The sequence below is a fragment of the Mesocricetus auratus genome, unplaced genomic scaffold (assembly GCF_017639785.1).
Source record: "Mesocricetus auratus isolate SY011 unplaced genomic scaffold, BCM_Maur_2.0 Super-Scaffold_100027, whole genome shotgun sequence".
Taxonomy (NCBI): domain Eukaryota; kingdom Metazoa; phylum Chordata; class Mammalia; order Rodentia; family Cricetidae; genus Mesocricetus; species Mesocricetus auratus.
In genome coordinates this window covers 25,050,936-25,065,564 of record NW_024429208.1, presented here as the reverse complement: position 1 = coordinate 25,065,564, position 14,629 = coordinate 25,050,936, and the positions used below count along the sequence as shown (strand labels likewise).

The following is a 14,629-nucleotide window of genomic DNA, read 5'->3' as shown; positions in this document are numbered from 1 at the left end:
CATCATCTTCTACCACAATATCAGTGACTAAAATATCAGTGATGAAAATAGTAGAGAGTAACTAAAGAGTGATTCTACTCATCTTGGGATATGTACTAATTATCCTACAATTTAATTTTGAACACTACAAAGAAAAGTATTTAGCGTGCATTTCCACATATAAGGCACAATGTTATTTGGAATTTAAAAAAGAAGAAAGAAAAGGAGAAGCAGAAGGAGAATTCTGATACATGTGACACTGTCATAACATTTTCCCATTAAAAAACGAAGATGTTTTAGAAACTATGCATGTTATATAGTATACAAAATAATCCCATATTTACATTTAGTATATCACATACACTACTAATATAAAATGATCCTAGTGTAGTAAATGCTATAGAAAGCAAGAGAAACAAGAGATTACTGAGAACAGGGAGGTGAAAATCCAAGTTGGCCTGGGAACATAGCGGTTAGATCCAAGAGTAGGAAAAGTCTAGCATAGGAACTTCAAGCAACAAGCAGTAGCTCAGCTGGGGGATAGGAATGCATGAATCTGTCTAATGCTGAGGCCTGAAATATGGAGGAAGATTCAAGTAAAAAGAAACAGTGTTTAGTATTTAGCAGTTGAATGAAGGTTTCTTAACTGTCCGATAAATTACTAATGAGCATGTAAATAAAACTAGACATAAAGGCAGTTAAAACCGGGGAATCAAGATCACCTCATTTACATGATCAAGGTTTTAGAGATTTAGTTTAGGGTTTCCTCTTATCATAACTGAAATGGCTAATCTTCAATGTCAATGTGACAAGATTTAGAACCATCTGTGTGTGCAGGGAGACCCATCCTGAACACAGGCAGCACCAGCCATGGGCTGGGGATTCACACATAATAGAAAGGAGACAAGACTGAGCAGCAGCAGATATGCTGTGACCAGCTGCTATCCACCCCTGCTGCCAGAACACCTATAACATAATGGATTGCAACCGCAAGCTACAAGCCAAAATAAACGTAAGTTGCTTTGTCAGAACTCTTGTCATAGAAAGGTATCCAATACAGTGGTATATAATAAATGAGAAAAGGGAAAGGAAAGAAAAAGAATGGACTGTTATAGAATGTTATTATTAGACATTTAGCTAGAAGTGGAACATTTGATCTCAGGTCAGCCCTTAAGTAGACTACTAACCAAATTTTACAGACAAGTTTTCCAGATGTTACTGTCACAAAAAGCATGAGCCTCAAACTCACAATCCTTCAAAATACAACAAAACATTTAAGAAACATGAAACTTCATGAAAAATACAGAACTCAGTCATCTTAGTTACATTAAATTAAGCAAGTGTTTCATTCGTACAGGTGACACTATAAGGGAGGATGAGGGTCATTACCAGTTTCAAGAGTTCTTCCTCCAAACTCAAACTTCTAAAGCATTCCAAGGGAGGTTGCACACAGTCCTTTCATGTTTTAAAAACATGACAGAAAGGAACTATTCTGAGTTAATTAAATATGGATCAACTAAAGGTAAACTAGAGTCTTACAATGAATTACTTTATTCAGGTGAAATCAAGAAAAAGGAAAGCTTACATTAAAACACTTGATATCTGTTTTTTGATAACAAACATTTATTCTATGGGACTTTTTGACATTTCAACCTTATTTGAAGTCTTTTTGGGAAACATAAGTGAAAATATATTCCATGGGTTTCCCTTTATTTATAGGTGGTACATTCCAAATACCCAGTAGATGCGTCAGAGTATGACCTGTGCACAGCCCTATAGATAGATAGTATGCTTTTCTCTATTCAGCATGCCTATGGACATTCATAAGCTAGGTACCACAGAGATTAATAACTTATGACCAAATGGAACAATAAACACTTACACAGTAATAATACATGACTGTGTCTCTTTGAAAATACTATTGTACTAGGATCACCATTGTTTAGATGATGTCAGTTGGTACAATGCTTGTGATAAGATTTCATCATGCTGTTCAAATTGGCACACAACTGAAAACTCGCAATTTATTTCTGCAATTTTCCATTTTCTGTTTTTACAATAATAACTAAAACCTCAGGAAGCAAAGTCTCAGATAAGAGGGGCTACTGCGACAACAATGTTACTCAGAACGCAGCTTCATTTTTACAAACAGAACAAAGTATACGCAATGGGAAGCTCACATTCATTGCACCATTGATCTTGGCAGTAGTGTCGTCATCTGTTGGAAACTGATAGATCTGAACACCATTGAGGACCAGTTCACTCATGAGCTTCATCTTAAACTTCTGTAATTCACTTTTAGAAATTGTATCTGCCTTGGCAATTAATGGTATAATGTTCACCTATTAAGAAAGAAAATCCACAATCTCATCATAGAAAATTTGGTTTTAATCCTGCAGTCATAGTTTTTCCATACAAAAACCAGTCTCTGACACTACCTTTCTCTGACCAAGAGCTAGCAAATTATGATCCAGGTTGCTACCTGCTTTTCATAAATCAAGTTAACTGAAACACCACCACATTTATTCATTTAGTCTGCCTTCCTGTTACAACAACTGAAGGAATCACTAAGAGGAGCATAGGAGGCCAACACATCTTACTATTTTCTGCCTTTTATAGAAAAGTGTGTAGATCTCCATAATCAATTACTAGCTGTTATTCTCATGTATGTACATATGTAATATTCTTTTACACCCATTCCTATAGATGCTAGGTTATGATAATTTCTAAAAGGGATCTTGTAAAATTAAATTTACATTTGTATATAAGTTTAGAATCTCATTATCTTCTCTCCCCCTCAAAGTATTTTTTAACTCCACACAAGATTAAGTGGAACATAATAAAACTGTAAGCAAAAAGCACCTGCTTAATTCACTAGCAACTTTTCTTTATAATATGAGCATTAAAGTAATTAGGTAATTGATCCCCTAAGAACACTAAGAGAACAGGTGACATTTCTCTTTTTGCCTTGTCTTTCATCCTTTATTCGCCTCTGTCAGGGTCTAGTCATCAGAGATGGCTATCTACCTACAGCACTGGAAGGAAAGTACCAGTACCAGCTAAGTGTTCTAGTGCAAAGGAATGGCTTCCTCCACACTGCTTCAGTCCTATTACTGCTAGAGAGGAAGTTTACTGCATGGGATTAATGTCCAAACAAAGGGTTGATGCCTTCACAAACTGAGTTTTACCATCATGTTTTTTCTACTTTGAACCCAAATTCTCAGGCTAATGAACTAGGTATGTGTGAAAAAGGAGAGATCACAATGTGATTTTCTGAATAGGCAAAGTAAAAATAAAGCTGCAATCTCTAATCAGTTTTTACATTTTTTTTCTTTTCTACTTCTGCACTGACTCAGTAGTTGCCTCTCTATTTACTTTGATTTTGCCAGCTATCCATGAAGTGGATGGCAGAAAACTCTGCAACAATATGAGGAAACAGGATTCATGTTGAATCTATCAAAGTACATAAAAGTTTCAGTGCCAAGTCCTCATTTTCAAGAATCTCTACTTAGATATTCAATAACTTATGCCAAAGATTATAAATTATAATTTCTTTCCATAACTGCATAAATGTTAAATAAGTATCAATGTGCACACAGGGAAGGAAATAATGGATGCTGCCAAAGATGGTTATTTGTCACCACCTGAATAAGACAACAGTAACTTTCCATGTCAAGCAGCCATGTGTTTGCCTTTCAGGGTTAAGAGAGGAGGCTAGGGGAACCTTAAGAAGCAGCCAGCTGCCCCAACTAGAACAACAATGACTAAACATCCATCCATCCATAACACTGTATATCCATGAGCAAAATCAAGTAATTGGGGCTTGTCTTAAGTTTTCTTTTTTAAACTTGCAAGAAAGATTACAAAATTCAGCCGGGCGTTGGTGTCTCACGCCTTTAATCCCAGCACTCGGGAGGCAAAGGCAGGCAGATCTTTGTGAGTTCGAGACCAGCCTGTTCTACAAGAGCTAGTTCCAGGACAGCCTCCAAAACCACAGAGAAACCCTGCCTCGAAAAACCAAAAAAAAAAAAAAAGGTTACAAAATTCATTATCTCATTTGCTACAGAAAGCTAAAGGCGGGACTGTGATGAAGGAGACCCAATATCAGAATTTGCCCCATCACTTGAATAAAACAGAAGAAGGCAGACCCAATCTTCACATATGACTAATGCTGACAAGCTTTTACTGCCACCAGAAATCATTTCATTTGGTAGTGTGTAATGTGTGCAACTCCTGGGTGTAAGGAATTGGACTGCTGAAAAGTCCTCATGGTGTCTTCTGAAAACCCACTAACAGAGCTAACACAAACTGCTCCTGGCAGAGCTAAGGTAGCTGTGTGGCCAGTGTAAGAACATTCTAAATAAGATTTTTACTATTAATAAAAAATAAATAGAAGAAGTTACATAGTTGTTTCCTATGTACAAAGGTAACTATTTTGCAATACATGCCACATATCTTAACGTGAGCGCATGGTCTCACATCAGTGAGAACAGGAAAGCCTGGTTAGTTTGCTCAGTGCTGCAACAAGCTGGTAAGTGGCCAGGTTGCAGGTGAGCGAGACAATGATCCAATTCTTCTTTATTATTTATTTGATTTTATAAATGTATTAAAATGCTAAGAATTGGACCTAGCCTTGCACATGCTAGCAAAGTACCTATAAGTAAAATGTGACATTATTAGTTTTTACCTTTTTTAGATAAAATACTGATATTAGGGTTTTTTTGAGACAAGATCTCACTCTGTTGTCCAGGCTGGCTTCCAACTCCTGGTCTAAAGCAATTCCCTTGGATCAGCCTTCCCAAGCAGCTGGGATTGCAGATACACCACCATACCCAGCTTCTACTGCCTATTTTACAATAGAATGTTATATTAAGAAGACCAGCAGGCCATGGCTACAACCTTCTTATACAAAATACAAAAAAGTACTTAATTTTACAAGGAAGTTTATAATTTGAAATATAAAACAATAAGGTACTTAAAATCACCAAACCTGAAGATTAGGTAGTATGTGATTACAGACTACAATAAAACAATTCTCTGTCTGTGACATACAATTATATTCTGGCTACTTAGAAGAAAGGTAAAGCATGTTTACATGCCTATATATTGTGCATACTGAATGCATACTTTAACAGGGACTACATATGCATCATCTCACTTAGTTCTCACAAGGTAATGATAATAGCTATCTTTTACTGGGAATGTCTTCTTGCTAATCCTTTATTTGTATGGATTAATTAATTTTCAAAGGCAGGGCTTCACCTACTTTGCATATTAGGGAGTGAGGAAGCTGAGGTACAGAGAGCACTAAAGGCACTTGCACAGGTGAAATAGCTAATAAGGGATACAACCAACATTAAAGTCATTCCCACTGATAACGAATTCTATGACCTTTATAATAATATATCATACTCTTGTGTATAACACAAATTTTTACTTTTGCTTTTACTCCCTTAAAAAGCAGATTTGTATATGAACAGATTTTCTTGGGATTAGGGCAGAATCTAGTATTTTTTTCAACTTTTAAATAAATATAAAAATCTTCTATGACTTAACTCATGGAGATGTTTTTATAACCTCCTAAATTTATAAATAGCTACTTGCTTCAGAAATTCAGGAACAAATTTTCTTGGTATGTTCAAATAAAAATGTATTTCACCGGGATGAAATATTTTGCTTTATGTTTTTTGCCAAAGAAGTTATTCTTTTCACTTATATCTGAAATAAAACTGTCAGATAATTCTATATGAAAATTTACAGAACAATTATAACAAATGCAATCACTAAAAAGAGAACTTGTTTTGTATTTGTATCTTAATTTCCAGATTGAATTTCCCCAGGGAAAAATGTTTTAAAGAGATACAGAATAAAAGCTACAAAGTATGTACATATTATCATAAAAATACTTTAATATTTCAAGTATACTAAAAATTGAGAAGTTGGTTGCTTCCCTAATCCACCTTGCTGTCCAGGCTCTTCATGGTTAAGAGGTCAAGTGTCCTTAGAGAATGGCCTGTTGGAGCAATGAAGTAGAGGCACACATGGATACGAGAGTCATGGTAGTTAAAAAGAGCACGCTTGATCTTCAATTCTTCTTGGAGATAAGCTTCAAATTGATCATCTATGTAATCAACTATTGGTCGGTAGCTGAAAAAAATAAGTATTTAACTATTTAATACAACATATCCATGCTATCTTAGTACGGAACTTATACAGTTATCAAGTCTGAGGTCTGCATCTTTCAGTAATATCAGTTAATATCTACACTAATCAAACACATAATATGTATGAACACATAATATGTATAATATACACACATGAAGGTTATTCTGCCAAAACATTAGGATAATCTAGCTCAGTGGTTCTCAACCTTCTTAATGCTGAAACCCTTTAATACAGTTCCTCATGTTGTGATGACCCCAGCTATAAATTTATTTCATTGCTACTTCTAAGTGTAATTTTGCTACTATTATGAATTGGATATCTGATATTCATGATATCTGATATGACTCCAAAGGGGTCATAACCAACAGGTTGAAAACCACTGATCTAGTTAGAAGTAGTATTAGGTTCACAAAGATTCATTTCTACATCCATTCACATACTAGGTTCAGTTCTTTTAAGACTTTAACAACTGCCCCAAGCAGTTAGGTATTTAATATACAATTAAAGTGGTGCATGGAATGTTGTTTAATTGGTTGAGAAAAGGAAAAGATACCAACTAAAATATATATGTCAAAGTGACTGACTCCCTGTTTTTAGTGCATTTATAAGGCATGAAAAGCTTAACCTACAAAAGAGGAAAGGCCAGTATCAGCTGAAAATATCTAACTGGTAATGCTGGCATTGTATTATTTTCAGTTAATTAGAAACAGGCCAATTACAGCTTGTGCTCCATTTCTTGCCCAGATAACCGCCATATGCCCTCTAGCTGTCTCAGTCTATTATTCATCCTTTAAAATAAGAGTCAAATCAGTGTACTCGAAAAATAGTGTACTCAATCTCAGTTCATGATGAGTTTAACTTCCTACTTCATTTAGATATGCTAGATCATTGCTTATGCAACTTATTTGTATGTGTCCATGTGTGCATGTGCATGTGTGTACTCCTGTGTATGGAGCCAGAGGACATCCTCAGGAGCCAGTTTCCTTGTTTACTGAAACAGGACATCTCATTGGCTTGGGGTTTGTACTCAGCTGGCTGGCCAGCAACCTCAAGAATCCTTAGTCTCCAATTCCCTGGCACTAAGAGTATAAGCATGTGCCACTGTGCCTACTTTGTTATTATTTTTTTAACATGGGTTCTGGAGAGCAGACTCAGGTCATCATATTTAAGCACTATACTGATTGGGCTATCTCCCCAACCCTTCTACCTTTATCTGTTAGCTAACTTCATTAAATATCCCAGGCCCACAAATAAAACAATAGCAAGTCAAACATTATCAAGATTTGCAGAATAAAATCTACCGTGGAAACACATATCTATCATGGAGATATTTTAATAGTTCAGAAATAGTATCTTTCCTAAGCCTCCTTGCTGCCTGGGCTCTGGACACTCCATGGACATCTTTGTAATCCTACAGAAGAGCAGGGAAAGTAACCTTATAAACACAGAACTGAGCTCTTTTTTATAATTGTCTGATAATTCTAGTCCTTGGAGACCAGAACCTAAAACACAGAATAGTCTATTCCCCCACTAGACAGCAGACAGTTGGAAGAGAAAGTCATCATCTTCCTAATTCTGTTTTCTTTAAGAGTTAGCATAATACCTTGAACATTATAAGAACTGAGTTCATTATCAGAATGGTTACTATCAAGACCAAGGAAGGTTCCTTGGTGTACTGATGATCTAAATATAACTCAGTAATCTTCCCTCCAAAAAAACTAAATAGTAAAAATCTTGAAGTACATATTTGACATAAAAATTTCAAAGAAGCATTTATTAATGACTTAAAATAGGCCAATAATGACCTATTACATGGCCTAAATAACCATGAATGTTCGTGTAGATGACTGTCTTAAGATTTTTCAATAATAAAAGCATAGATACTGTTACTTAAATGAACAGGAATTCTTCCAAAGTAATTCTTCCTGTTTCTAATTCCAGTAAATATAAAACACCATTTCAATGAGAAGACAGTTACTTATCATTAAACTCACATCCTTAAAATTACCAAATAGCTCAACAAGTGTTAAGAAAGTAAGGCCAAAACTGAAGAGGAAAGGAAAACTAGAAAGTTAGTCAGATATGAACTGACATTCCCAGAAAAAGCCACATTCTACATGGCTATATGGCTGATTAGCTGAACTGTTAAAGTTCCAGAATCGAATTATCTTGGGCTATTTTTAGACTCCTTAACTAGCCATTTATTGCCTGCCTGCCTGCCTGCCTGCCTGCCTGCCTGCCTGCCTGCCTGCCTGCCTGCCTGCCTGCCTGCCTGCCTGCCTGCCTGCCTGTCCACCGTACCATCCTCAGGATGATAAAGTCTTAAGGTATGTCTGAAGGCCAAGAATGTAAGCAGAGCAGCTGAGGCTTTCAGCTGATTTCACTCATTTACTGAAACCAACTTAATTGATATTTCCACAAAGTATCTGAAAAATGTTTTGATTTGTGATTTTGTTCTGTTCCTACAAAAACTTCAAACTGCTGGCCACATGGGAATATGTTATTTTGGACAAACTGAATCTGCATTTCAGGGCCAAAGCCACTCACTCACCTTTGACTCCAAAATAAACTATCCATCATTCACTCTGAGTGAGAACTGTTTTCCCATCAACGGTTTAGGACACTCAATATGGCCAAAACATGGCCCATATTCATGGAGGAGTGACCTTGTGCCAGCTATCTGGGGCTGCCCCCTCAGAAGGGTATTCTGTCTGGGGCTCAGACTCCCTCAGTTTGGTCAACCATCCACTGGTTTGTTCTGAGCTGGGTGTTAGGACACTGTTTATTTACATATCTTTTATGATGTTTCAGAGCATTTAGTTTATGTTTGATTGTTTGCAGAATGCTCAGTTTATCTGATAACATTCAGCCTGTTTTCCTTGTACTCCTCTAACATTTAATTCAAGGAGAGAGGAAATATTTGGAGAAAAACAGCCTTTTGGTAATCCAGTTGGCTTTATGCTTGGTAATTTGTGTTGACCTTGCAAGTGTTTGAAGAATAATGAGAAAACCTAAGCAAAGATAAGTTCACATTACTATAAATGGGAAACATTTTATGCTGTTTTGGATTTTTCCTCACACTAAACTCAAGTTCTAGGCATAGAGTTAAGGGTCACGAATGGACAGCTTACTGTAGCTGAAAATTTGAAGCATCTAAAGAATGAAAACAAGATAAAATTGGTAACCTAAAATCAGTAAGTTTTAGAAACTATATCTGTATTAAAGGAGATGAGGAAGGACTGAATACAGGTGATGTGATGAATGCCAGTTATAAAAGAGGACATAAAGCTAACTATTTTTCTAGTTCTGATTCTGGCATGTGCTTTTTTTTTGTTTGGGTGGTGAATAAATGCATAAAATATGTTTGATACTAAAAGCATAAATTTTAATGTGAAGCTCCACAGCTTCCACTCCAAATGCCTGCACTAACTACACAGAAGTTCACTAAATTGCATAGATTTCTGGTCTAGTTAGTTTTGGTGTGTAATTTTTTGTTTATTACCAAGTACTTTTAATAATAAAGTTATATAAAAAAGAACACTGTCCTAGGTTGCTTTCTGTTGCTATAATTACACAATGGCCAACAGCAACGTGGGGAAGAAAGGGTTTCTTTCATCCTATACATCCACATCATAGTCCATCATGCAGAGAAGCCAAGGCAGGAACTCAAAGTGAGGCCATGAAGGAATGCTGCTTATTGGCATGCTTTCTGTGGCTTGCTCAGTCACCTTTCCTCTATAATCCAAGCTCACCTCAACTAAGAATGGCACTGTCCACAGTACACAGAGCCCTCCCACATCAATTATTAGCCAAGAAAGTATTCCTACAGACATGCTCACAGGCCAGTCTGGTGGAGGCAATTCCTCAGTGAAATTACCTCTTCCCAAAAGCTGTATCAATTTGACAAAAAGCAGGAGGAATCAAAAAACATGAATTATTAAGTAAAAGTTTAGAGACTGTATTGGGGAAGTCCTGTGCATTTGTCAATAAAGCACTGTCTGGCCAATAGGGAATCTAGATAGGTGGGACTAGGAGTCCAGGAGGACTCTGGGAAGGAGAAACACAAGAGAGCCAAGATGTAAGGCCATGGGGTAGGAAGCCCGGAACTATTCTCCGGTAAGAGACATACTTAGATTAACAATTATGGGGTAATTACTTAAGTCAGAGCTAGCCAGTAAGAAACAAGCAACGTCAACAGCTTTATAATTAATATAGCCTCCTGTGTGTTTATTTGGGACTGATGCGGCACTAGAACCAGGCTGGCGGGAAGGCTTCTCTCAAGGAAAAAGCTTCTCTTTACAAGACTGCATCAGAACTAAAAGTAAATTCTGAGAATCCTAACTATGCCCAACCCATTCTTCTCATATATCCTTAGATCATGATTGTTCTTCCTTGATCTCCAAGCAAAGTAAAACTTATTATCAAAGGAAAAGATTATATGACCTATTTTAGGATTAAAATCTAGTGGGAAGAGCTATCTCATACTATATTAAAAACTCCGAATTATAAAAGCAATCTTCTCTTGATGGCAATCTAACTCTATATAATAGACTTCACCTTTGATCTTTTTCCTTTCACTAGGCCTTTCTTGTATCTTAACAACATAGAAATGTAAACTTTCTACTTTGTTTTACAGAGAAAGACATCGGTTGGGTTATACTTGGTCATAAGCTGTTTTCATGTAACTCAAAAATAACTCTGTTCCCAAAACTCCTAAGAGTAACTAAATAAAAAGTTTGTGGCTACTTCATTTTATATGAAAGAAAACATACTAAGCACTAAAATTACTATGCTTACCATGCCTAACTTAAGATATGTTGCTCCTACTAGTGTCTCTTTTAAAAAATATAGGGTTTTTCAAGAAACCTAATCTTAGCTAAGCGTGTATAATATACAGTTCTAAAAATTTAATACTAGGGGGGAAAATACCATTTCAAAACCTGCTTATAAGAGCATCCATGCTTTTATTATAAATATAACCTTTAAGTATACTTAGGACAATTAGCATCTGTATGCCTTAAGTTTTAAAGAAAGGTAAACTACTTATTAAAAGACTAACATTTTTACTTCAAGTAAAATATGCTACAGTTTAATGCTGCTTTTGTTGCCCTGAAGAAACAAATAAAAGATACACTGTCATAAAGGCACATTCAACATGTCTATTATAAAAAAGACATATATCTTTAACCAATAGTTGACTTACAATTGATTTAAAAAAAAAGCACAGGATTGTTAACACACTTTGAAGTTATACCTGCATGTATATTTAAGATATAATGTACATGTCTTCCATGTCCAGATACAGCTTCCTGAGTTTGAGTTTGGAATATAGTTACTTTATTCTTAAAATATGGGATGGTTTCTTTTGATGTTGCTAAAGAAAGAAAAGGAAAAACTGTCTGGAAAGCAGAGTCATGTATTTTCAATTGTAGCTTAGGAGGAAAGGCAAAGTCTTCACCCTGAAATAAAATTTGTCTTAATACAAGAAAGGAAACAAACAAAAATCCCACATACCTCTCTTCTTTATTTATTTGGTCACCAAATCCCACTGTATTTACAATGGTCAGTTTCAATCGAACATTACTTTCCTGGAGTTCGTATGTCTGAGCTCGAAGTCTAACACATGGGCAAAAATGTGAGGACTCAAGTTCTTCAAAATTAGTGTTAAACAGTGTGTTAATCAATGTTGACTTTCCAATTCCAGTCTCCCCTGAAAGAAACAAATAAAGCAGATCTTCACAAGTGCAGAGAGTCACTGGGAACAGTCACACATCTGAACTCTAGGATGGCTTGAAGGATTCCAACTATTTCAAAGGCTTAGATGCTAAGAAATCTAGGCTAAGGCTGGTCCAAATCACCAGAAGAGCAATGACTTTACATGCTAAGCTACTCTGATCTCTGAAGAGAGTACTAAAAGTTAAAAAAAAAAAAGTTTGAAGTTAAGCAAAACAAAAACTAGTAGAATTTAAATAAGTCATAAAATCCACACAGTCATTAATCTTAGATACAAGCATCAACTTGCTTATACAAAGAATGAAATGAGCACAGGAACATGGATTCTGAAAAAGCCAGAGGAGGAGTTACCGGCACTCACCCACACAGAGAATATTAAAACAGAAGCCTTGCTGAATGGATCTGTCGACCAGCTGATCAGGTAAACTTTCAAAACCAACATGGCCACACATAGTCAAGGAACGGATTTGTTCTTTTTTCTGAAGAAAAACAAAACAACTTTGATTTCATTATGTTTTATATTTGGTATTTGATTTAATTAATGTAGGATATAGGCACACTTGAAAGGAAATATAATTAATAAAGCAACTGAAGATTTCACCACTTCTATTTTTCACTGAAGATAAAAGTGATTCAGTAAATTTGTGAAACTAGAAACCAGTGTTCAACCTCCCAAAACACTCATTCCTTTTGTATGACAAAAGTCCAGCACAATTTTTAACGTTAAAACATGTGACCTCCAAAACCAACAAAACATTCAAACTATGGCATATTCACTAAAAAAAATGAGGAAATATTGTCATTGAGTATGTTTACATATAAATCTTGAATAGTTAGGAACAAAGATATAGATAGTGGCACTTTTACATTCTGAATTACAAGGGTATAGTTGTACTTCATGTTACAGGAAAGAATCTACACATATCCATTATAAATAATTCAACACATAAACACTGCTAACATTCTGGGTGAAACTCTAAACCTAAATGGAGCCTTGAAAAGAATGCAAGGCTTAATGGCCTTGGCGATAAGCAAACTTAGACATACAGAGAGAAAGAGACAGCAATGAGGGGAAAACACAGGAGATAACAGGGAGAGAAGCACCCAGTTAAGAACCAGAGACAAGGCTGACGATGTGACCAGAGGGACAAGACTAAACTTTGGAATCATTTGCTGCCTTTGTTGCTTTTCCCCTACTTGTATGAACGGGAGGGAGGGGACGGAGGGAGGGAGAGAGGGGATGGAGGGACGGAGGGACAGAGGGAGGGGACAGAGGGAGGGAGGGAGGGAGGGAGGGAGGGAGGGAGGGAGGGAGGGAAGAAAAGGAAAAAAAAAGGAAAGACTGCACTCCTGTTAAAGATTCTATAAGACCAAATAACTACTATATAGAGAGTCGAAATATTGCAAACCAGTGCCAAATTATCTTGGGCTATATTAAGTCCAGCTGAAAGCTATTCATGCTGACCCCTGTATCTGAATTCATGTCCCTATTAAAACCTTATAAGGTCTTCTTAACAGACCACAAGCTGTCACCAATCCAATATCTAAGAATGTTAATAGCAGTAAGGATGTTTGAAAAAGCAGCAAGGAATCATATTTTTATTTATGTATGTGTGTGCAGTGTGTGTGTGTGTGTGTGTGTGTAAAAGAAGTTATGAAACTTGGACTGACAATGCTCTCCACAAGAGTAATAGGCTATCAAACAAAAATCGTAGTACTGGGCGTGAGAAACCCCTCTTCTGTTTCTAACAGAAATGTTCTTTCTGTGGCACATATGTTATAAATCAAGTTCCTAATAGCTATAACTTGACAAAATATTATTCAATATTTTTGCTGATTTTGGTTTGCAAGTAAGTTATGCTACTTTTTATTAATATACAAATGTTTAGGGTCTAATTTGCAAACAATACCTCTCTTGTCAGCCTTTCTGTTGTCATCTTTGGTTTTATCTTTTCTCTCCTATCTTGGTCCTTCAGAAAAAGTAACCAGTTGCTGTCTTGTTCAGTTTTTTTTTAAAGTATCTTTTTGTGTTCAAAACTGCAGTTCCAGGGGTTTTCTCCCTTCCTGCTCATAAGAAATTTAGTGTTCAAAGTCTTTGCTAAAATAGAACATTCTCTAACTCTTATATTTTAATAAAAAGAGAAAAGGTAAAGGAACACTTTAAAATTCCATGGGGCAATGAGGCATAAGTATAAATTAAAACAAAAACTTGGGTCCTTAACAATATGTGTACAGATAATATTACTTTACTATATTACATCAAATCTGTAGTTTGGATTCAACTCTTAAGAGAAATGAAATAAATAATAAAAGATAAGTACATTTTAGAAAAAACGTGGAAAATTAATATTTTATATAAGCATGCGTTTTTTACAATAAAATACAATTTTTGTCCGAGAGTTTACAACCAAGTTGCAAGAGTTTGACTAAGCTACATGAGTGCTATGGGACTGAGACGATGCTTGATGGTTAAAGGTTACTAACTCCTTAAGTTAGCACTCGATACCCTGAGATAATACAGATGTCTGGTTCTGTTTACATAACGAGGCTTTCTTAAATGCCATCTGCTTGCAGAAGGTTTCCCACTGGGTAAAACCTCCACTACCCCTGCATTAATAGCAGAAAAAAAATCTATTTAAAAGAATTATTCCTACATGAGGAATTCCTGCTAAAGTACAAAATAACTAAAATTTCCTGAACAAATTCTTAAATCTATGTATATAATCAGCCCGTCATACAAATAGTTTCACTA

The 14,629-nt window shown here is 35.9% G+C and overlaps 1 protein-coding gene across 5 annotated transcripts in view; it reads right to left on the bottom strand.

Annotated features, from left to right (window-relative positions):
- Septin10 (septin 10) overlaps positions 1-14,629 on the bottom strand; it is a 74,871-nt gene that overhangs the window by 35,920 nt on the left and 24,322 nt on the right. For 4 of the 5 annotated variants that reach the window (XM_040732012.1, XM_040732010.1, XM_021227646.2 and 1 more), the window contains exons 2-5: positions 12,239-12,356; positions 11,659-11,854; positions 5,940-6,126; positions 2,160-2,321 (exon numbers count right to left, since the gene is read on the bottom strand). In XM_040732012.1, coding sequence (XP_040587946.1) covers positions 2,160-2,321; positions 5,940-6,126; positions 11,659-11,854; positions 12,239-12,356 — 663 coding nt within the window. Of the gene's footprint in view, positions 1-2,159; positions 2,322-5,939; positions 6,127-11,658; positions 11,855-12,238; positions 12,357-13,787; positions 13,923-14,629 lie in introns of those variants that run through there. The other variant, XM_040732011.1, reaches the window with a different exon arrangement.